Source organism: Chlamydotis macqueenii, chromosome 8 (genome assembly GCF_036417535.1).
Source record: "Chlamydotis macqueenii isolate bChlMac1 chromosome 8, bChlMac1.mat, whole genome shotgun sequence".
Taxonomy (NCBI): domain Eukaryota; kingdom Metazoa; phylum Chordata; class Aves; order Otidiformes; family Otididae; genus Chlamydotis; species Chlamydotis macqueenii.
Window position 1 is genome coordinate 15,336,630 of NC_141563.1, and position 23,969 is coordinate 15,360,598.

Genomic DNA, 23,969 nt, shown 5'->3' on the forward strand with positions numbered 1-23,969 from the left:
CTCCTAATGACACTTTTGGCTCTGTTCTTACCAAGAGGAGGAAATGGTGATTTTTTTCTTCTGGGGGTGGTGTAGTGAGGAAAGATAGGCTAAGCGTCCAAAATAGTATCTGTCTGTTACGTGGTCATGGCTGCAAATGATGATCACAAGAAGTTTTGGATGGAGTTCTAGTGAGTTGTCTTGATAATGTGGCAAACTCCTTCAAATGCAGGGGCGTATAAGGATTTCTATTTGTTAAAACTTTCACCATATTTTCTAAAGCTATGAATCAATACCTGGGTTTTAGTAGAAGGAAAATTAATAAGATTGAGGCTTAATATAGACCATTTGAAACTGGACCTGGGAGAAGGAATGTGGTGGTGTATTGTTCATTTCTTCAAATGCAATACTTCTATAATGTCCTTCCAAGCTGCTTATTTGAGCTGTTAAAGCTTCCTTCACTACCAAAGGAACTGTTTTGTAGGTCACTGGCTTTACTGTGTTTCCCAATGTTTTCACCCCATTTTTTTTCTTTTATCTTTACTTGTTTTTGTTAGTGATAACCGTACTAACTGAATACTCCTGTTGCTACAGGCTGTCTCCCAAGCTGAACAACCTAGTGTGCTCTCTAAACCTAACTTCTGTATCTTGTTTCCGAATTCTGACATGTAGCTACTTGTGCAACACCCAGAATGCAGAAAAAGGGCTGGTGCTTTCTACCTCTAATGCTGCAGAGAGCCCAATCTGATCTGTAGCAAATTGCTGTTCTTTCTAGTGTCTAGCAAATATTGATATTTAATTTCGCATCTCACACACCCAGTCATTTTAAATTACAATTACTGCCTCTTGGGTTTCTCCTGCCAACTCAAAGTTTACTCTTCCTAATTATTTTCCCCCATACATGTTAGCTTTCACACGAGTCTGGCTGTTTGTGTCCTATCTGCCTGTCTCTTGTTCCCAATATAAGTCATCTTCAAGCTTTGTTAATGTGCTATTAATGATTCTGTCATCAAATACCAAATAATACTTAATCTAACGCACTCTTTGCAGCATTCCACTGGCTACTTCTGCATAGCTGATATATTACTGTTTGTATTAAGACTAAGTGTTTAGTTTTAAATCTGCACGAGCACATCTATCAAGCAGAGAGATTAGTTTTGAAGTAAGGCTTTATGAGAGCATTGAAGTCCCAATATACTGCACCTACTGTATTCCCATACCACTTGTTCTGCAGTACTCTGAAAAATGTAGGCAAGTCTCTTTGAAAAGATTTCTTACATATTTTATATATATATATATATATATATGTATATGTATATTCACTTCTCCTTCCCTTGGTTCTGAATGCATTTGCCAGCTTCATCCTCTTGAGTACTAAATCATCGCTGTGAAAAAGGAAGGAAGATGCTTTTATAGATTTGTTTGTTTACTGTTTCTTGGAATAATCCTACCTCTGTCTTTGGGAACTATGACTGTTTTACCTCTGTGCGTGGGGGGAGTTGTTTATTACCTGTAAAAATGTCTGGCTTTTTTTCAGAAAGTATTGTGCTTTTTTTTTGTTTTGATAAGCTGTGCATAGCAGAGCTGGCATAAGAAAAAGATTGTGTGCTTCCCACCTTCCTTATTTTATTACAAAAGTGAGACATAAATAAAACGCTGGTTGGAAGATGAGCCTACCTGAAGGGGTGCAAATCCCACGATTGGCTTGGTTGTGCTGGGTGGTTTTATTTTGTTTGTAGATTTGATTGGCATATAGTGGTTGATACTTTACTTTTTTTTTTTTAATGTAATTTTAAAAAGCTCTAGGCTATTAGATATACTGAATATGTTAAGTGTTTTAGGTTGCTCCTTACAGTATTTTTCCTGCATTATACAGTGTATTACTCTGATTCTCCAAAAACTGCTTTAAGTGTAGGCATGAATGCCTTCTCATTTGTGCATCCGTCGGTTTTTAGGCAAGCTAGCTTGGAACTTGCTGACTTGTTTGTGGATTGCTGCTGGTGTATTTATAGTGTAGGTCAGCAGCCACAATATTAATTTTCAACTAAACCAGAATCCACTTCAGTAAATAAATTGCAGAACCATGAAACTGTGGCGCAAATGTAAATTTGCTGTTCTGGTTCCTAGGAAAATATTAAAATGTAAGTGCTTGCTGCTGTATGCTTAACAGCTCATGTGCTATAAGAGCTATTGTATGTTGCAGTCTGGTTTAATTATATTACTATTTTTTCCTTCCTTGCTGGAGCAGCTCACCTGAGGGGCATATAAACCACAGACCTTTTTCCAGGACGCTAAAACAGTGATAAATTGTGGGGTACCTGAAGGGTAGATAATTTTTTGTCACCCCCTTTGGCGTAATGGTGGCCTGTTTAAAACTAAATGCAGTTTTAGTGTTTTATAAAACGGAAAACTATTCTTTCTGTTTGCTTTATTTTGGGATAACTATGAGGATTATAGTTAACTAATCTTACAGGCATATAAATCATAACTGTGCTTGTGTGTGTTTCTGACTAGAAGTGTTTCTTGGCAAGAAGGTCTGAATTAAGCTGCAGGCATAAGTCTGCTCTTTGAGAGTACTGTTGCATAAAGTTAGAGTTTTACGATTCATGTATGAGACTTTACAGCTCCTTCTGCTACAGTCTGGGAAACTTTTCCCGTGGTTTTGGAAAGTGCAGTAACTGCCTTAATTTCTTAGGGAAGGAAAAGGTCTGATGTTTTCTTTTGCTGTCCTTCATCGTGGAGAAGCTTCGCAACTTTTTTGAGAATTTTGCCTTTTAGAGCTTACAATTATCTCACATAATTTACATAACTTTAAATTATGTAATTTAAAAATATCTCACATAGTTGACAGGATACTGCTAATGAACACAAAACATACCGATAATTTATTTCTTACAAGAACGGTGCCTAGAGATGTTTTGGTTCAGTTGTGTGTTGTTGTGGATGTGATTTCATATATTTACTTTGGCATTAATTTAAAAACGGGTTGGGTGGAGACTGGATAGCGCAAAGCCAGAGATGGTGGATCCTGACTGTAGAATAAAGCCAGCTTTTGAAATGCAGGAATATTGCAGTTGAATGGTGTCGTAGGGTAGGGCGGGTTGCAAGACTGGCCTTAGGCACTTGGGTACGTTCCAGTTAATCTTGTGACTGTGATCTGTTGGCAATGGTTGGAGTGAAGAGAATAAAATACACTGAATAAGTGGACTAACCTTTTCAGTGGGCATTTCCTGCAAAAGCTGCTGAAGTGGGGATCATACAGTCTGTGATAACCCAAAAGAGGAGTAGGGTCTGAGGCAGCTGATGCCTGGCAAAGAGGAAACACTGCTTTTACTGCTTCGCTTATTGTGTCTCAGCTTTTCCTAATGAATCTAACTGTGCAGTGGTGGTCTCCAAGAGCAGCTGTCTTCGGAGCTTGTCTGTTGGTAGCAGATTTATGTGACTTTAAGCTTGGTGAGCCAGCATGACCTGTGTGTACTTGGAATGCTTTGATGCCAGTGGTGAATAAATACAGTTCCTCACAGGCATCATTTAAAGGTTCTGTTCTAATTATCTGATTGTTCAGTTGGCTACAATGTAAGGATTCACATGAAGTTAGATTTAATCTAAATAATGTGTGTTATTTAGCAAAGGTTTTTGAGCAGCTCATCTTGATTGGCTCAAAATCAATACTTTCACTGTTCTTGATGATCAATTTTGTCTCTTTGTGACTAGGAGAAATGGAAGAAGAGATGGAAAATCCAGAAATGGTTGATTTACCAGAGAAACAGAAGCATCAGCTACGGCATCGTGAGTTGTTTCTCTCACGACAGCTGGAATCTCTGCCAGCCACACACATTAGGTAATGACTATTTTCTTCCAGTGCTTTTTATTCAAAAACCAAATGGCATTATTATTATTCAAGTATTCTTCAATGTAAGATGAAATTATGTGTACAACTTCAGTAATACCATCTTGTGAATCACATGAGGATTTAAGAGGTTTTTTTCATAAAATGTGTTTCTTTTTTTTTTTTAGAGGCAAATGCAGCGTTACTTTGTTAAATGAGACAGAATCCCTTAAATCATATCTGGAACGGGAGGTAGGAACCATTTTGTGAATTGTCAAGCTTGAACAGTTTGTTCTAACACGATTTAGGATTGGTGGCTTTTCAGAAGTTTTCTAAAAAGAAGGTGGTTCTTTCAGTTCTACACTTACTGGGCATTAACAGTAGGAAGCTTTAGGCTCCATACAGTTTTCATTCTGGTATAAAACTTGCTGGATATAGAGGCCAGACCTGTTGTTTACATCCTTGTGACAGTAAGCTGCCTGTCCCTCTGAAGAGCGAGCCCTACTTGCTCATAAGCCTGGCAGTCTGAATGTTCAAATCTGGAGACTCATGACCCCAAACAGGACAGGGTGGGAGATGCAGTAACTGCAGAAGAAGGAGCAAACCAGTGAGCTGTATTTCTATATATTTGCTTTATCCTGAAATCTTACAGATTTATGTTAATATGTTTTAAGCTTGATCTTGCCTCATATTTCTGAGGAGCTTAGTTCTTTGTTTTTTGAGGTCACTGTTCAGAATATTTGTGTAGTCCTTCATATGCCACCACAGACACTTAGATCCTTGAAAAACAGTTTACTTCCCGGTCCTGCAGAAATTTACCCAATCTGTCTACTCCAAGGTACCTCAAATGAAACACTTGAAACTACATTGTCTTACACTGTTAGTCACTATTTAGAACATCAATCTTGGATTTTACTTTTTCATGTATTTTGGGATTTTAAAATTTACTGCTGGAAATTTTTAAAATGTATTTATATACCTTTAATTGTGGCTAGACCTCTGCCTGCCAGCTGGGTTAGACAGTCTTGGAATTTGACAATCTGGGAGCTTTACTTTGGGAGATTAGCAAAAAAAAAAAAAATTCAGTGTATTATTATTTTAATACATCTGCAAGCATTAGATTTGCATTTGAAAACATTAAAATGTTATACAAGAGAGAAAATTGTGTAATTAAAACCAGTAGGGTAATGGGCATTACAGACCTTTAAGAAACAAGGAGAAAACAGGTCATTTTTTTTTTTTCAACTAGCATACTGTAGTCTGTCTCATAGTGGGGCTTTCTTTTAAATGTTTTTTTTTTTTTTTAGCTTTCTTTAGTATTTATTTAAGTATAAGATTAATTTTAATCTGATACTCTAGTTTAAGAGAATTTTAAACAAAGCACCGGGATTAAATAGTCAGCTTTCTCTTTGGAATGTGAAACCAAAAACATGTCGAGTCTGCTCAGGGCTGCCAAATGGCAGCGCATCAAACGAGGGCCGTTTTATTCAGAAATGCTTGTTACCAGCTAGTAACCTAGGATATGCCAATTTGAAAGCAAAAATTAATCAAACTGAAATTAACTTAGATTTACTAGTACCCAATTTTTAAGTAGTATTTGTTCTGGATTGTTCCCAATGCTTTTTTTGTTATCCCTAATGTAACAGGTAGGTACACTGAGTCAGGGAAGGGAACTGGCTTTCTCTAATCCTGCAACAGCTCGGTTGCAGATGTAGTAATAGAGATTTCTCTTTTTCATCCTTTTGAACTCTCAAAATGCAAGATGAGTGATGCAGGTTATTTTTAAAACTGAGCAGGCACATAGAGATTTCACAGAATGAGAGAGTTCCCTGGATGTATCCTGTCACTTAGCACGGTATTTTGCTGTGGTGCAAACTAACTTGGACAGATGGTAAAGAAATTAAAAGCTCAGAAACACAAATGTGTTTGCATGGAGGGTAGAGAGGTTAAGAAAAGGAGAGAGTTGTTGCCTGGTGAATTCCTAGCGCTGGATGGTATTGTTTTGAACTGTTTCTTCTTTTTCCCCACCCTGTTCTTAATCAATTCTTTGCTTTCAAAATGTTTTGGATTTGGTTTTGGTTTTTGGTGGGTTTTTTTTTTCCCTTTCTTTTTAACATGACTTCTGCCAATAAAGCCTAAGCAGTTCTAGGGAACCTGTCATATGATTTCTTGTATGTTATGACCACTACAAGTAGGTTTTCAGCCCGAGGCTGTCTGCCTCAGAGGAAGTTAAACATGCAGACAGCCATTTCTAGGGAGATAGTAAGCATAGAAAAATTACATTTCTGTTATCTCTGTTTTCCTCCTTCCACCCTCTCTCTGTCATCTTCCTTGGGAAGATTTCTCCATTACATTTGGAGAGCAGGCTGAAGGGGGACAAGCCTTGACTTTTTTACTGTGTCTGGCAAAATTGAGTCTGTAGCAGGAGAGAGGAGTAGGAGGAAAAAGAGAAAAAGCAGCTGGAAAACTTGAATTTCCTGTAGATACTGAATTTCCAGGAGATAAAGAGAGGGGCATAGCCAGCTACGGCAAAAGCATTCAATTTCCCTATTCTGCAGGAAACTATTTCATATGTACCATCTATTGCTGCTCTGCTAGGATACATTTAGAGGCTTGTGTGAATTTTGCCTGCTAGGCAGATGTCTGATATTTCAGTACCTTTTGATACCCCCCTAAAAATAAAATGCTATAAAGTATATTCCATCGCCCTCCACCCAAACTGATTTAATGAAAGTTTGCAAGCTGTAATGAACTAACCACTATTTCTGTACTGTACTTTCACTTTGAGCTTGTTTTCTTTTTCCAGTTCTTCTGCAGTTTCTCAGTGGCTTTGGTTCTTGGCTATAGCAACTGGAAGCTGTGAGGCTTGGGTAGGGAAGCTCTGAGCGTATGTGGCTGCATAACACTTTGGAGAAGTAGAAAGTCATGATTTAATTTTAACTCTTGGCAGGTCGTTTTAATTTTTCCAAACATGTTGGGTGTTTTCTGGGATCTGAAATTAAAGGAGAAAACCCTTGATTTTCTTCACTGCTGCAAACTCAACATAGATGGTTTTGACAGCTAAAATAAGCATGGAGGATTTTGAAGAGCCGTGTTACTTTGTTGTGAATATTACTCTTGTGAAACACTTCTGAAAAATCATTCTTATCACATAGTGGTGATCAAGAATTCACATGCACTTTAGAGTGTACAAGGATCTGCTGTGTTTGTTAAACTATAGTTTGCATTGCCACTAAACTGACATTTATTAATGTTTTCAGAAATCTCACTCAGTTTGCATGAGCTGAATTTCATGTTTCTATGGACAAAGGTGGTAGTGGTATTGCATTACCTCTGTGGATTACAGCCGGTCTTGTGTTCACATTTGAGCCCCTAAACTTCCATTCTTTCTCTGTTGAGGAGGCTCTGGTTGGGGAGAAGAGACCAGAGGCTTTTAATTCTTTCATTGAACCTGCTTGATCTGAGAGAAAACTGGACAAGATACAAAAAAGAGGGCCTGAGAGTGGTAGAGAAGGATGAGGTTTATTTTATAGAGAAAATTCATAGCAATAATCTATGAAAGAGAAGCAATAGGACATCTAACAGTCAAATACCATGGGAGAAAGCCTTTTCACGACAAATTACTTTCCCTGTCCAAGAAAGATTGTGTTAAGAAATCACCTGTAGAGTTGTCCTTCCTTGGGGCCCACTGTGTTACTGAACTACAGTGTTTGGTTTGCGTATTTGCCGGGCAATATGCTTGAAAAGCATTGACGTTGCACTGCATATACTTTGTCCTACAGTTAGGTATTTTGGAGCTGGAACAAATAAAATGGTCATTATATTTATAACGTGGAAGCTTGCAAAACAAAACCTTTTCCTATGTTTTATTTATGCAACAAAGAATATATCCTCGAAATATTATAGTATCTTGAACTTTGTTTATGTCAGGGAGCAAGAGATCTAGGTCTCTTTACACAGCTATAATATAAATGAGTTTTCGTACGCTCTGAAGCTCCCTTCTGTTGGTACATTGATGTAAATTGTCCCTGGTGCCTGTGGGAATAGAAATCAATTTTGTAAAAAATTTTATTCATTTAGGAGGCAGCCAAATCCTCCCTCTCCAAACCCAACCACAGACAACCCTTCCAGCTGACTTGGTTGTGTGTTGGAACAGCATTTTGCCAAGTGTTAGCTATGACTTTTATCCTGTTATCATGACATAACATGAGATTGGTCCTGCTTTTGGAGTTCATGCTTTCATGGTGGGGAAATGGCTTGTTTTCTGCTGGAGGAGATCGGTGTGAGTTCCTGTCTTGCCTCTCTTGCTGTGCTGTGTAGGTGATACCTTTTTGTGCAGTAGGTTTCTCAGGTAGCAAAGCAGGCCTGGCTGGCTTTCTTGGCTTTTTTTCTGGCATTTTTCCTCCTTTCCGTATATGTTGATCTCTCTGCAGAAGAATGCTGATTTTTGTTAAATTGCAGCAAAAAATATAGGGCAACCATGTATAACACTCTAATTCTGTAATTGGATGGGGGATGTGTTACATATTAAGAAAACACGGGAGACCTTACCTCTCTGGCATCAGTCTTAGATTAGTGTCTGTAATGTGTGAGGCTGGGGAACAGAACTGATACATACCTGTGAAGGGTAAATTCACAATGGTTATTCCTTGTTTGGGCTGTGTGTGGTAGATTGGGGGACTGTCTTTTCCCTTGCCACCTCTTCTTGAAAATGAAGAGGGCTTGAAACTGATGCTGGTTTTGTCCTAATTTTTGTTGCATGCTGTTGACACATATAAATATAGGGAAAGGGAAAATGAGGTGAGCATGAAATGAGATGTACTTAAACAGAGTGCTTACTGTGGACAGAGAAATATGATGAAAGGGAAAATAAGCCAGAAACCCAAGATGTGAAAAACAGCACATCACACATAATTTGTTTCTGTTCAGAACCACTCCTCTTCCCTGGTGACGATGTTGCTGTGGATGGAGGTTATGAAAGATCTGTTAATTCATGTCCTACCAGAGCGCTCTTCCTGCCCCACATCCCACCCTACATTTTGATGGAGCATACCTGGTCTCCAATATGTCATTCAATAGCTATAGCTAAGTATTTATCCATGCAGAAAAGAAGTTTAATTACTTATACTGTGTGGTTAATTGGTTAACATTTTGGCTGTTTTCTTCCTTCACCCTGGCAGGATGTTTTCATTCTGGTACGACTTTTTGTTATAATTTTGCACACTTAACCAGGTGACAGAAGCCAAGCAGCTTTTTTAGCATTTTTCTCATCTACTTGGACAAAAGCAACAAATTAACGTATTGCAACTTGCAGCTAATTATTGCTGCTGCCAAATTTGCTCCCTGTCTCCCAATAACCAGCAGAAGGAAACACGGCAGTTGAATCTTAGATGATGGTGGACAACAAGTTGGTCTGCAGTGCATCCCTCTGACAAGGAAAACCAAGCACATCCTAGTCTATATTAGCAGGGGCGTAGTGAGGAGGTGGAGGGAGGAGATTATTCCCCTCTGTCCATCCCTTGCAAGACCATTTCTGGAGTGCTGTGTCCAGCTTTGAGCCAGTATGAGAGAGATATTGACATCCTGGAGCAAGTCCAGCAGAGACCACAAAGTTTGTGTGGGACTTTGTCTCCTATGAGGTGTTTTGTTGGTATAGCTGTAACACTCTGAAGTTATGCTTTAGTTTGTAACAATTTGTTTATACTGATAAGTCACTAGCATCTAGTTACTGCTATTTTGGTATATGGGAAAATGCAATTTTGTGTTCTGAAATGGCCAATATTACTAAGAATTACCTCCTGGCTCTTCTGAGCCCTGTTTCTGCAAGAGGAGCTGTGTTCACTTTGACTGTAAAGACTGTATATTCAGGGAACAGATGTTTCTGAGGAGAGCTATTACACTTACAGTATAGAAGAAAGCGGCAGCGTTTAACATAGGATTTAAAAATTGGTGGTTCATGTATTGTTTGTTCACCCAATTTTAAAATATGTATATAGGTAGTAAAGCAAAACTTAAAAGTAAAAGCTTGCTAGTATGTGTGGAAGGCCAAACGTAAAAGCTAATAATACTCTTTACTTTTTTTCTCTTGTTTCATTTTTAGGATTTCTTCTTTTATTCACTAGTGTACGATCCTCAACAAAAGACCCTACTTGCTGATAAAGGAGAGATTCGAGTCGGAAACAGATACCAGGCAGATATAACAGACTTATTAAAAGAGGGTAATTTCCATAATTTATTTAAATTGTGAAGAGGTCATGTTGAACATGGCCACTTTTATGTGTGAGGCCTGCATATGTGTGGGAGATGGAGGTTTCCACTGCCAGGTCATGCATACAACAATGGCCTGGTTTGTTGGTGACTGAAGCTGTTGCCCTCTGAACACAATTAGTTATGTCTCAAACCAGTGTTTAAATGGGCATTTGTCCAAATCATAAAAGTTGTTGAAACAAATTGAATTAATTGGCTCTCTCGGAGCTTGCACTCTTTTTATTAAGAGATTTCAGAATTACCATGGGAAACACAAATTTCCATCACGTCTGTAAAACCTTTTGTGTTTTTAATCAAGGCTCACTTTCCTATAAGAGCCACTCCCAAATTACTGCCAGTTAAATGCTGTCTCCCCTCATCAATTTGTCCATTATTGCTGGGTGCCTTTTCCTCAGAGCCTTCTCCCCATCTGAATTGTTGGCTGCCAGCCTAGACATCTCACCTGCAGAACAGGCAGGAGGAGGAATTTGCTGGCGTGAATGTGTTGTGAGACCTCGACCTGCTCCCACTATGTCACAGAGCGGTAGGACCGTGACGACCCTGGCTCAAGAAAAAGGGAGTAGTAGCAGTAACTGATTCTAGTTACCAAACAGTAACTAACTTTAGATTTGTCTTTACGCTGTCCTACAGATCCAGAAGTGGGTATGAAAACTGAGAAGGATGTGAGAGTATTGGCATCCTATTGCTCCTTTCTGAGACCCATGTAATGCACAGGGAAAGATCTGTCCTCATGCTCTTAAGAGAGCAGGAGTTGTGATCCATGTTGGAAGAACCTTCTCCAGACTGTATGGGCAGAGATGTGAAAGCTACGAGGCACTTCTGTCTTTGCTTAGGAGCTTTGCTGATACTGTTAGGCCTCGTATTAGAACAGGGAAACAAATTGGTCAGGACTCCTGTTTAATTTGTCTATGAAACTGGTATTTATTCAGCAGCTGGGCAAGCCTCCTAAGTCAGAATGAAATAAATTGAAAGGCATTCTCTTCCCTCAGCAGGCCAACACAGGACTTCAGAGGAGAATCTCCAGATGTTATAAAGCTAGCAGGAAAAAAAAAAAAAAAAAGAAAAAAGTCTCAATAGCTCCTGCATTTTTCCAGGGTATTTTGGTTTGTGTAGAGTCAGGAAAATAGAAGCAAGGGCGTTTGATGCCATGATTCTCACCTTAGAAAGCAGGTGACACGAGTTGAAGTAGCTACTTTTTACCTGCCCAGAGCAGCTGGGAGTGTGTGTGTTTTCCTGGAAATGCTGCAAGATAAAGGAGAGAGAGACACTGAGGAGAGGGGCTAAAGAGAGACTGTCTAGTTGGGAGAAGGATGCGCTGTTTCGCATTACGTTTGCCCTTTGAAACCAGTTCTTCAAAAACTGATTGCCTGATTCAGATGATCTGTGTTGCTGTGTATGTCAAGCTGAAATTGTTGCAGACAAATGGGTGAATGAAATTTTCACCTGTTAGGCAGAGAAACTGAGATGGCTTAGCAGTTAAATTATTGTGGGAATAAAAAAAATCTAGAACTTTGTTTTATTTCTGATTTGTTTCTCAACCAGGTGAGGATGATGGAAGAGATCAATCAAAACTTGAAACAAAAGTTTGGGAAGCCTTTAACCCGCTGGTAGACAAGCAGATAGACCAGTTCCTGGTGGTAGCACGGTAAGAGCATTTTACCTTTCCTATACTAGCTTTACTAGTATGAATGCTGGTTTGGGTTGCTTGGTCCACTTGCTCCGTTTTGAAGTGATGGACATTTTACATACTTTCCTGGGAGCTGCATGAATTATAAATCTGAGTAGCTGTTCCTGCTTACAGTTAATCGCCTTCATAAAGGAAAAGCAAATAACGTGTAAAAACTATCCTGTAATTGGTGAGGTTTTTTTGCATACTTTGGCCAGCATGCAGAAGGCTTAGTGAACTAAATTCGTGACAGTTCATTACTCTGTCCATTTTCTCCTTTTGTCAAATCCAGTGACGTTTTAACATCCATTAACAGTTTGCAAAGAAGTCTGGTAAAGTGCTTTTGACGGAGCGTGGATGCTTTCTAATGCCTAGATTCCAATAAGTAGGCACGATAAAGTAAAACTCTGCAAATCTGGACAGATTTACGCACAGTGTGTGCTTTTATTTAAGCACAAAGCAGTCTTTGATCAGCTTTTGCTTTTTAATATGTTCTTGAAATTTTTCATTGATATGCATTTATATGAACAGAAGCCTGTACTAAATGTTAGGCTCTCATAGTAGCTGGTGACTGAATAATTCTAAAAAAAATGAAAAAAAAAAGGTAATACTCTCCAAGTGCTGTGTCTTTTAGGTATGTTTGTAGGACTGTATGAAAGCATGGGAGAAAGGTGATGTCAGTAGATGGATGGTTGGACCTTTTGATGTTTTTAGTCAGTGGAGCAAGTTATCATTGGATATGGGTAGGAAGGAGGTGTGTAAATTTGCAACGTGCTAATAGATTTGGTAGTTTTGAGAGTTCTACTCCTTGGCCGTGGTACTTGATAGACATGGACTCTGACTCTCCAGGTGGCCTCCTGCAGGCAAGGAGAACAGAGTTAAGCCTATGTTTTAGATACTCCGTTAAATTGGGCCCTGGTCTTGGGAGCCTTTTGGTTCTTATTTTTTCCCCTCTTGAGTTATCATGCTTTGAATTTCCTCCTGAACTTGCCTGAGTATGACATTGTTGTGCACATTGTGGGCTAAGTTCATAGGGTTTTTCCCAGAGAGGCGACAGTAGAACTTGTGTGTAAGAATTGGCCTGGGCAGGGCCCTCCAGTTCTGATTGAAGATCTTGGATAATACAACGAGGGTACTTTTTTATCAAACAGCCGTAAATGTGTTTAACATGCTGAACGACACAAACTCAGGAAATACTGAGGGGAAAAAAAGAAAGAATTGAGGAAAATAAAGGAGATGGTGAAATGCAATATTTTAAGAACTCAGGATGAGAAGTGTGTATACTCAGAAATACACACACACAAATTGATTTTTCTATGTACTTTGAAGATAAAACTTGCCATTATTTTGAATGTTAACCAAAATTTTTAAAAAGGACTAATCTGAATTGCAGCACTTAAAAACCTTTGCATGGCTACCTTGGCCTTGTGTGCAAGTCCTGTAACAGGGAGCCAAGAGTGAAGCTAGGTTGGTTAAGATCAAAAATGTTAACTGCAGTCCAGATTGAAGAAAATCTTACAGTTCAGAATCCATTAATACATTTTTGCCTTTGGTTAAACATGTGCTTTTTGTTGTATAGACCTTTTAATAGTTCACAGCGTTCTGGCTACACTAAAGGATTGCTGTAAAATTTAGGCTCTTGACAGTTTCACTCTGCTGCCTAGCAATATATTGCTGTTTCCCTTGACCTGTGCCAACAGTGAAGTCAAACTGGCTGAGTGATTTATGTGCAACAGATAATTCTACTTGATCAGATGGACATAGGGAAATGGATGAAAGTGGGGGGAAGAGAATCTCCACCAGCAGTGTAGAGCAAACAGATAAAGGATTGATGGGGAGAGTTGGGATATCTCCAGCAAAGGGTATTCCTGCTTCTTTACAAGGCTGTGGTTTCATAGTTGCTTCTAATCAAGTGAAGTACAGGATGCCACCAAAAAGCAAGGAACTTTGTTTTCTGGGTTATTTTTCAGCAGGATTGATTCAGATTGTCACTCAGCCACAGTGCTCTGCTGTTGGTGGAGGGTAGCAGTGCCCCAGCGGATGGAGGTTTGCGTGTGGGTTGGTTTAGAGTGTCTGTATGCTGCTGTGTGATGGAAGTTTCCACCTTGTGTAGGCTTTTGGTGGCGAACCTGGTTTCGTTAATGCTTTCTGGCTGTTCACTCCTGCCCACTGAGTTTGCTGGTGCAGCCACTTGAAGGTGCTGCAACGAGAATCACTGGAAAGATCAGTATAAAAATCGCATCAGTCTGGAATCAGCAAGTGATCCAGTTTATAATTAGATGTCACACAGTGAAAAAAAAAAAAAAATCAGTTCAGCTAAAGCTGGGGACGAGGGAGTTGTGAAGCAGGGATGGGGATAGTGACTGAGGCTGGGAAGAGAGTGAAGTGTGAATCGCCATAGAAACTGGGGGTGGCGGGTGGGGAAGCTGTTTTGGATTTTGGCCAAAATTAGGTGTTTGATGACAACTACTGCGTAGGCATTTACCTTTCCTACTCCTGCACTGCTTGGCACTAGTTTGTTCCTCGGTGTGCTCAACTGTTTTGGGGAAGTGATCTGAGTGGAAGGGGGGGAAAAAAAAACCTCACCTTTTTTTGTTGTAGTTGCTCAGAGGAGTTCAGCTCCAGTTCACTCTGCAGGAGCACAAGTGTTTCACCCATGTGCTGTAGCAAGCAGCAAGGAGAGCAGGAATAATAGAACTGATGTTCCCGTTTTAAGGTTTCTCTGACTAATTTCTTTAGGGATAAAATGAGGAACTTGGGGATTATGATCTCACAGGCAAACATAACTGGCATTTGGAAGTATTTGAGAATTGCTGTATTCTTATGGCTATATAATATATGTATGTTATATTATGTTGTAAAATAAAGGGTTTGTTTGTTTGTTTGTTTTATTATTTTCCTGAAACTTTTAGAAAACATGCTTGCATTAGTGCATTTTTTTTCTATCTGGTCTTGTCATCTGTCTCTGTACCTTTGGACAATGCAACGCTGCTCTTGCCGCTGTGGAAGAGATTTTTGCCATTCATAAAGCTTGCTTGTCCTCAGTTTCTGTTAAAGCTTAATTCTGTTGAGAGATAGTGGATAAGAGAGTAGTTCCAAACTCCCCATTTGTGATCCTTGAGTCTTTCACTGTTTCCCCTCCTGTGCCTAAGCTTCTTTGGTCATATGACCAAAGTAAAGTGTTCATAATGAGAAACCAAATCTGAAGAGATCGGTCTCTGGCTTAGAACTAGTGCCAAACTGTGTAATCTTGTTACTGAGAACTGGAGTCTGCAGATCTCAAAAAGTGTTGGTTGGGTGTTTATACTTATGCTTGTTTTGCATGCAAAGTTAATGCTCTGTTTAATTTCTTTCAGGTCTGTTGGTACGTTTGCCCGAGCACTAGATTGCAGTAGTTCTGTCAGACAGCCAAGTTTGCACATGAGTGCTGCAGCAGCCTCTAGGGACATCACACTGGTAAGATTGTTAAGAGGACCTGAAGTTTTTGAGAGATGTAAAATATTCACTTCAGTAATAACGGCTGGCAGAGAGAGAGGGGCAGATGGATTGTAATTGTGGCCTGCTGTGAAGCAGATCCTGGCTTTGAAAAGGAACCCTTTATTTACATATGAAGTGACTTTTTCTGGCCTTGTGCCTCCTGTGATCCATCATGGATAATTGTATGAGATTTTTATTTTGTTTTGTTCTGTTAAAATGTTTTGATGACATGCTTCACAGTCCATCTCATGCACGGGCTTAGTAGCTGTCTTGAAAAGAACGCAAATTATTATCTGCCTGTCCACAATGTTAAATGCCAGAATGCCAGTCCTCACCACTTCCCCAGCACCACACTGTCACTGGCATCCTTGGGCAAAGTTGTCTAGGGAAAAAGCTTGTGGTCAGATAAGAAGGTTTGGTTGATTCAGTTCTTGTCTTTGACGAGCTCCATTTTAGAGTACCTGAGGAGTGGTGACATTGTTAATATTTTATAACCATAAATGATTCTGAGTAGATAGAAGAAAGAGAGAACTTGAACTTCTATGCTAGAGGAAGTTCAATGAAAATTTGAATAAAATTTATGAAGTCTCTGGGGAACTGTTATCAAAGCCTCACCTCATAACTGGCATAATGTGATACCATATATAGAACAAATTCTAGGATAAAACATTGTAGATTAATTATGGACGTGCACAAAACTGGTATGATGAAAGGCAAATAACATCCTGATTAAAACTACAGAAACCAGGAAATAAAGCCAAGCTTTAATTTACTAATACCAATTCCTCCCTTACAATGTGTTCTCAGCCCTTGTAAATCACAAGCTGCAGATAGTTGTAGCTCAGCTTTCTGAGGAGTAATTGCTCTTGGGAGGAATTATTTTTTCCTACTCAGCTATGATATGTGATGACTTGAATCTTTTTGGGGATTTGTAGCCTTTGGAGGGAGTGTATATGTGTGTTGCTCTTCTTAAATATTATTCTTATATGCAATTTTTGTGAATTATTTGAAAAAGAAACTGCATGGCTAAGTTTACTAGAAAATATACTCCTGAAACTCTATCTTCATGCTCCGTCTGTGGATGCTACGTAGCAGGGCTACTCAGTCCTGGCGTGAGTGGGGCTCTATCCCATGTATTTTCTTAATAGCAGTGCTGCAGTGGTGGTGCTGGTGAGTAGATAAAGCAGGAATTACTGACATGCAGGGGGTTGTGTCCCACTATTGTTAATGAATGTAAGGCTCGTGCACTGACAATTATAGCAAGTCTGAGGTTGGAACAAGTTTTTACTGACTTTGTGTTAGATATAGAACACTACACCCTGAAGTCTTGGTGCAGAATTTTTGTTACTGCTGTTTCACTGTTAAGCGTTTTTGCCAAATGCTTGTCCTTTTACATTTCTCTTTCTCTTTACAACCATGTAGTTCCATGCTATGGACACTTTGCACAAAAATGTCTATGACATTTCCAAGGCAATCTCTGCGCTTGTGCCACAAGGTGGGCCAGTCCTGTGCAGAGATGAGATGGAGGAGTGGTCTGCTTCAGAGGCAAACCTCTTTGAGGAAGCACTAGAAAAATACGGAAAAGATTTCACTGACATTCAGCAAGATTTTGTAAGTATATAAAATGAGGCCCCACGTGGCGGGGGACACCAGTTCTGATCGGTGACAGAGCTGGTTTACGGCTTGTTTGAAGTGTGTGGTTTTCCTTGTGTTGAAGAAGGGAGCTTTGAGCGGGAACATGTGTCTTCCTGTAAGTTGGGGAAAGACAAACCTCATGCTGATGGCAGCCTTCTATACAGTCAGAATTTCAAATCACAGATGATAGCTTTTCCTTTAGAGACGTTAATTTAAAGTCATCTGCTTCACTACAGCTGAGGGAGTATTTAGGAAAGTGTTGTGACAGCCTAGCTGCTGCAAATGAATTTGTATTTGAAGGAGAATAAGTACTGGGCCTTCTGAAACATGAAAATGTCGTCACTTTTGTAATGCTGTTTCAGAAACGGCTCTTTGAAAGTTTTAAAAAGGAATTTTGGAGTCTTGGGCATCCAAAGGAAGTGTCCTGCAGTTTGGCCAAAGCTCCACCCTAGGTGCTCAGCCTGCAGGTTGAGTGGAGCACTGTAAAGAGGGCCAGGTTTCACTGTATCTCGATCTGAGTCCTCTGGAAAAAAAAAAAAAAAAAGTAGTTTGTGTTGCTTGTCCCATACTCTGATCTTTTAGACAGAGTGGCTTGGAAATAGCACAGCACTCTGTGGTCCTGCTGAAATCCTCGTCCTTCTCACGCAGAGAACAAAGCTGGCATGGCGCAATTCTTAGTAGTTACTACTTTTTTTTTTTTTTTTTTTTTTTTTCTTTTTTAATAGGCCAGCTCCATAGAAGCCAAGCAAATTAGAACTGTGATACTGTGGTTGCGGCTCTTGCTCGAGTATTTGCTGCCCAAGCAGATAGTCAGAGCCAGTGGACTCACTTCCACATTGTGCCTCTCTTGAATGGTTTATTGTGGAACCAACACAGCATTAAAATTTACCTGTAACCTTCTCTACTTCTACCCTGAAAGCACTGTTTTTTGAAAGGGCATTTAATTTAACATGGATCTCATGTGCATCTAATGCCCTTAGGAGATTCAGATACTGACTGTCTTTGTTAGGAGAGTTAGTAGTTGCAAGACTCTACTTTAAAGTGTCTGTCAAAGGAATCTCGTGAGTGTCAGTGAGGCTGTGTGCCAGCACCCTGCAATGACGCCTATCTTTTTTTATGTCTCTAGCTTCCATGGAAGTCCTTAACAAGCATAATAGAATATTACTATATGTGGAAAACTACAGACAGATACGTTCAGCAGGTAAGACAGTCAGAATCACCTCTTTAATTCCAACAGAAGATGTTTTTCTTGCCTCTGAAACCAAGCATTGTTGCTTTATTCTCCCTCTTGGGGTTCAGCCTTTCCAGTGGGTGGGTTCTGTAATGATCTGAAGCACCAAACAATCTCTCATCACTAAACTCATCGGCCATTCTGCAGATACAAACATGTAGCGTTAACATTGGTGCTTTCTTCTCATGTTTGCTAGTACTGTATTTGTTTGGAGCTTTCAAATGTCTGCTTTGGAATTGAGCCGTTTGAGGAAAGGACGACAGTTAATTTCTGCCTGTAAAGTTCAAGGTCAAGGTTAACTCCAGTTCTGATTTTTCATGGCGCGGAGTGGGCACCCATGCTGACTCTCCACCTCTGCTTGCCCGTGACTTCGATTGCAGATGCATGGAGGCTCCCCCATGTAAGCCCCAAGAGTAAAGTGTTTGCCTGGGAAGTGTTGATGGCTCAAATTCCCAGACTCATTATACTAAAGAATCAACTTTGACTGGTGTTTACTCATTTTTATCTCTTACTTGTTTAAATACAAGGGCTGCTTGGCCCCTTAAATAAAGAAAGCACAATACAAGCAGCATGCAAAATGTTGCAGAGTATCAGTTGCTGAAAACTACTTAGAATATTTAGTGGGAAAAATAATTAAAAGAAGGGAGAAATACATAATGGATTTTTCATTATAATTATCAGTATTATGTTTAGGCATCTATTTAAAGTATTATAAAAAGTGGAATTCTAAAAATGTCCTACCTTAACTTACTTGATTGGAAATTCAGTGTGGGAGAAGACTTGATGCCTGAGGCATTGACCAGTATTTGGCATGTGCTGTATTTGGGCACCCTTGGTCTGTAATGTGATTTTTACCATTTTCTTTCTGATCAAACACTGTGTAAATTACAGAAGGATCCTCAGGACAAATGAGAACTCTTTTGCATCAATTCTCTGTTACTTTAAAAAAATATTAACTGCATCCTCATTCCAGTAGTTCCCCAAGTTCATTCTTTGATTGAAACTTTTCCTTCCAGTAAAGAAATGAGTGGTAGGAAAGTGTGGTGGTGATGGAAGCTGGCATGGTGGGGAGAAAAGGTACTGGTGAAATGAGGTCATGGTCTTTCTTTCCCCATTGAACTAATTTGGTGCATCATTGATATAGTGAGTGATGCTATACTGTCTGACCATAGCTGTTTAGGAGACAGTAGCTGAGAGTACTCAGCCTGTAGTACACTCAGTATTTGCACTGAGAGGAATCCATTTGTCTTCTTCCCTGCATCTTTTATCTCAGCACACTTCTTTCAGTGTTAAAAACCCATCTAGCAATATGGCAGGTATCACAAAAAGTGAGGAAACTTCTCACTGACTTCATCGGTCAGTGAAAACTAGAATCTTAGGCTGTTGCGTGAAAATGTCACCTCTGTGAGATCAGAACAGCAAACAATAGTGGGAATTCTTGGGAAAGATTAAAACAAAAAGCGTCTCTATACTGCTCAGAATGTCCATGATACGTTTTGTTTCTGCCCGTGTTGAGGTATGTATGGTGGTGGTGGGAATAAGGGGCAGGGAGCAGTTTGTTTGGTGTTTGGTATAGCATCGCAGATATTTGCTTCCAGGCCTATGTGCTGGGAAGCCAAAACCACTGGAGAAACTGTGCCTTGATTTGGAAGTGCTTAAATTCTTTTGCTTTTTTCCATTTTTTTGACTTTCTTATTACATAGACAAAATTGCAGAGGGGATAGTTGCATGGAAGACTTTGGTTATTTGTTCTTGTAGCAATTAAAAAACTTGACAAACCTACAGTATTTCATACTGGTTTGCTGTATTCCTATGCAGTGGTTTTTCTATCATGGTTATACTGTGCCTTATGTGTGCTGCCCAGCAGTGTACCAGGGAGTGGGATTTGGGGAAGACTTCCAATTAGAGGCTCTGCAGTTAGGAAACAGCACAAGTCAAACAGGTAGAAATTGCAGTACAGAGATATCATATCAATTAAATCTGAACTGAGCTGAAGACCTCATCTCCAATTCCCAGCTTGTACAAGCAAATAATACTATTAAACATTTATAAAAAGCCTGGGAGAGCTATCTATATATAACCACAAAGAAAGCATAGGAAGTTGTATTTGAAATAATGGTGTATTACATTTATATTTTACTTGATGTGTGCAAAGTCTTTGACAAAGCACATCCCTCATCGCTTTTTCCATTTGTTTCTTCATAGTGTTTTGTCCGTGTAGATTCTTTCTTTAGTCTGATACCACAGAATGGTTCTGGGGCTTAAACCTTTTTTATAACACGAGAAATTGAAAATGTGCTAAGTAAGGATATAAAAAGTGTGTATCCTGAATTGTTTCACTTTCATTTGCCCTCCTTCTAAGGATGATTAAATTATTCCACGGCTGTATGTTATTGTCTTAAAAAAAATACTCTTTCTTGTAGAGTCTTTGGCTGAATGAACTTAAAAACGTTTAAACTGTCTACTTCAGTGAGTTACACAAAATAGTAATTAGTTTGTTTTGTCATCAGCCCATTGCCTGCTTTGATGAAAACCAGTTAGTTGTGAACTGTTTCCCTCCTCCTGTATTTCCTTTGAGCTTTTCTTGGAGCAAGAAAGCACTGTCATAATCCTGAAACAGAATCCATCTGTTTCTTGACATTGAGGAAACTAAATTTTGAGTTGACTTAAAGAGAAAACCCTTTCTCAGAACTCAATAATAAGAGAAGCATGGAGCCCTATCCAAGCTCAAAACTACTGTTCCTGTAGTTAGAATATTCTGGAAATAAGTAGCACAGGGTATTCTTGTTGAAGTGCTGGAATACAGAAGCATTTGTGCTTGTATGCAAGAAAATGAAGATGTATTCCAAATTTAGTATCCCATGTCTCCTTTGAATGCATCCTTTTTTTGAGGCAGATTTCCTGTGTCAATTCACAAGAGCATCTATTTCTGATTCAGAAAGGTCTGAAATCGCATCCACTGAGTAATTACTGTTTGGTGGCTTCCCACAGTGATTTGAAAACTCTTCAGATGTCTCAGGAGTTTGTGATGTCTGGGTTATGCCTACATTTTCATTCCAAGTGAAGTTATTATGTAGTTGTGGATTCCAGGATGATTTTTTTTTTTTTTAAGATCTTTAAATGCTTCTTCTGTTTTGCCTATCATTAGGGGAACTGAAAACTTTAAAATAATAACACTTTTGAGCTGTTGAGAAGCAGTTGAGAAGAGCTCAGGACATAGCAGTGGCAGATGTCTGTTTGAATTAGTCATGCTTTCCGGGAGCTGAAGGCTTAAATTTACTTTTTGCATTTTAACTTCAAGAGGAAGATCAAATATTACGAATTTCTACTGTTCTATTTGTTATGTAGAAGTGCTGTTAGAAAAGTGTAGGAGGAATAGAAAGAGAAAATCAGTTTTAAGGTGTGCATAGTGTTGAGAAGATACTGGAGAAAGTGGCAGTGCTATTATGTTTGACTATATGAGGCAGGGAGCCCTGGGTAAATCTTAATGTAGATAAAAAACATCTTTATGAAGGAAAGCTAACCTTCTTTATGCATAGCCAAGAGCTGAGAGTGACATCTTGACGTACTAGACTTTATAAAGTACTGTGTGCTAGCAGAGTAGAAATAACATCAAAGAAATGTTTTTCCACATACGTAGGATGTTTTATCCCCAAACACCTCCTGTTAAGCCTACAGCAACATAGAACTATGGTGGTTTTGGCAAGCAAGTGACAGGGACTGTAGGTACCACACATCAATGCTGAGATGTGTTGCTGGAGCACAAGCAGCTGGAAACACTTCTCCCAGAAGCATTCTGGACTAATTACCTTTTCTGTTCCATTTCCCCTGCCTCCCTCCAGCACTTACTTGTTTAGAGTTTTGAAAAAGAATAAACAGTGTGAAAGTTCTCCTCTAAATCCAGAAAATCCCATTTAAAGACTATCTCGCCCATCATCAACTAATAAAGGCTCAATATTGGAGGGTGTTTGAGGCATCTGTGTGCTGTCCACCGACCTGATTCTTGCATTCTGGCCATTGACATATCCCTTGCATTCCTGAATCTCTTCTGTTATTTCATCTTTATAAATGCTCATTCTTTAGAAAATGACCACAAACATTTGCTCTGATGCATCACATGTTATAAAACTCTTTCAAGCTCAGTGGGTAGAATGAAAGATGTTAAATCCAGGGAGAGGATATCTCAAGGACAGATGTTTGCACCAACTCAAATGTACAGTGCTTAATGTTTTAATCTTTTAGTCCCTGTGGGATAGACAAGTTGTTTATAAATGGGGAAAATATGGTGAGGTAAATAAGAGGATATACTTAAGATGTGCATATATAAATAACTCAAAGACAAAAGATTTCATTTAGGCCAAACTACTAGAAGAAGTTACAAATGTTCAGGGTTGTTTTTTTTTGTTTGTAGATGAGGACATTCATAATTGCATCAGACAACATTAAGAATTTATAGCGTAAATACGCTTTCAGGCACAAATCAATTAATAACTGGCAAAGGACCTAGCAAAGCACTTTCTCTGTGAAGGGATTATTCTGAAATTGTGCATGGCTGCATTTCAGGCACCATTCTTTTGTACCTTCTTGTATTCGGTCATTGTCAGAAAATAGGAAACTCATTATATCTGGTCTATTGATTGTCCACAGCCGCAAGAACTTAGTGCAAAACCAACTTCTTATTCAGTACGTTGTGGTACCTTCTGAAAACCTTCAGTTTTCCTTGTATACTAGTTTGTAATAAAGGCGTATGCTGTCTGTCGTGCTCTGTGCTGATCCCCAGGCAGCTTTGGGAGAGGAGGATGTTGCTAGGTCCAGGTCACATTTATGGCAGTTGTTAGCCCAGAGCTTGCACCATGGTCGGCAGTCACAAAAAAAATAATGTGGTGTGAGGTTAACGTTAATCACCAGTCTACTAAAATGTTGCTTAATACCCTAAATTAACCATGTCTCAAAGGCAAATGACTTTACAATGTGGATAGTAGAATATTTCAGCTGCTGGTAATGCTTTGTGTTTGCATGAAGCTTTTCCATTCATAGATTTCCAAAACTGTCGTAACATAATAACTCTAGATAGTCCCCTTGGGAGCTTTTGTCAAGAAAACTGCAGCTTTTTCCCCCCCACAATCTAGAAATCTAGTGGAAATTAAAAAAAAAACAAACCAAAAACAAACAACACTTCTTTGCAAGTGGAAGTTCTCTGAATTTCCTCCTCAGGTCCCAGGAAAATACAATTATTGTACAAAGTTCATCAAACAGTATTTTAAGCTGTTTAGCAGTATCTGATGTTAGACTTCCTTGTAGCTCCCAAGGAGAGTGTGAGCTCCGTGGCTGTTCATCTGCTGATGTAACTGCCTATGGTAGTCTGTGCCTGGGGAAAGACTTGTTTTTCAGTCCAGACTGTGGGTGGAACAGCCTCCAGTTCATGAGCAGAAATGCACCTGAGAGTGTGTAGTTTGTTGAAGGATGACTTTTTTGGGGTAGCCTCTCCATGGAAGGTAGAGGGTTTCTGATGCTGTTGGAAAACCATTGTCAGCAGCACTTTTTGAGGCCCATTGTTGGATGCTCTCGTTTCTTAGGGAAAAACACTTGGGCAGAGTGGTTTGAAAATGTTCAACCTTGAATTTGTAGTTTATGTTCAGAGGGAGAACCTCTTTGTACTGGCAGTTGGTGATGGAACTAATGTGTATTACTGATTCCTCCAAGTCTGTGGGATTGATAGAGATTGTCTGCACGAAGTCTTAATTTGTTTTTTCTTGAGGGCAGTTTTCAGGTAGCTGTCCTTGTCCTAAACAAGATCTAACAGAAGCAATCTGGGAAGCTTGCCTGCACCAGCAGAAAGAAGTCACTTTTTTTGATACATTTCTCTGGAAGTGTACCCATAGTCT

The 23,969-nt window shown here is 39.3% G+C and overlaps 1 protein-coding gene across 3 annotated transcripts in view; it reads left to right on the forward strand.

Moving 5' to 3' along the window:
• The window catches only part of MTA1 (metastasis associated 1), an 85,221-nt gene that overhangs the window by 24,940 nt on the left and 36,312 nt on the right, over window positions 1-23,969 (forward strand). For all 3 annotated transcript variants that reach the window (XM_086753134.1, XM_086753132.1, XM_086753133.1), the window contains exons 4-10: window positions 3,694-3,820; window positions 3,997-4,060; window positions 9,909-10,026; window positions 11,618-11,720; window positions 15,098-15,197; window positions 16,641-16,829; window positions 17,980-18,054. In XM_086753134.1, coding sequence (XP_086609260.1) covers window positions 3,694-3,820; window positions 3,997-4,060; window positions 9,909-10,026; window positions 11,618-11,720; window positions 15,098-15,197; window positions 16,641-16,829; window positions 17,980-18,054 — 776 coding nt within the window. The remainder of the gene's footprint in view (window positions 1-3,693; window positions 3,821-3,996; window positions 4,061-9,908; window positions 10,027-11,617; window positions 11,721-15,097; window positions 15,198-16,640; window positions 16,830-17,979; window positions 18,055-23,969) is intronic.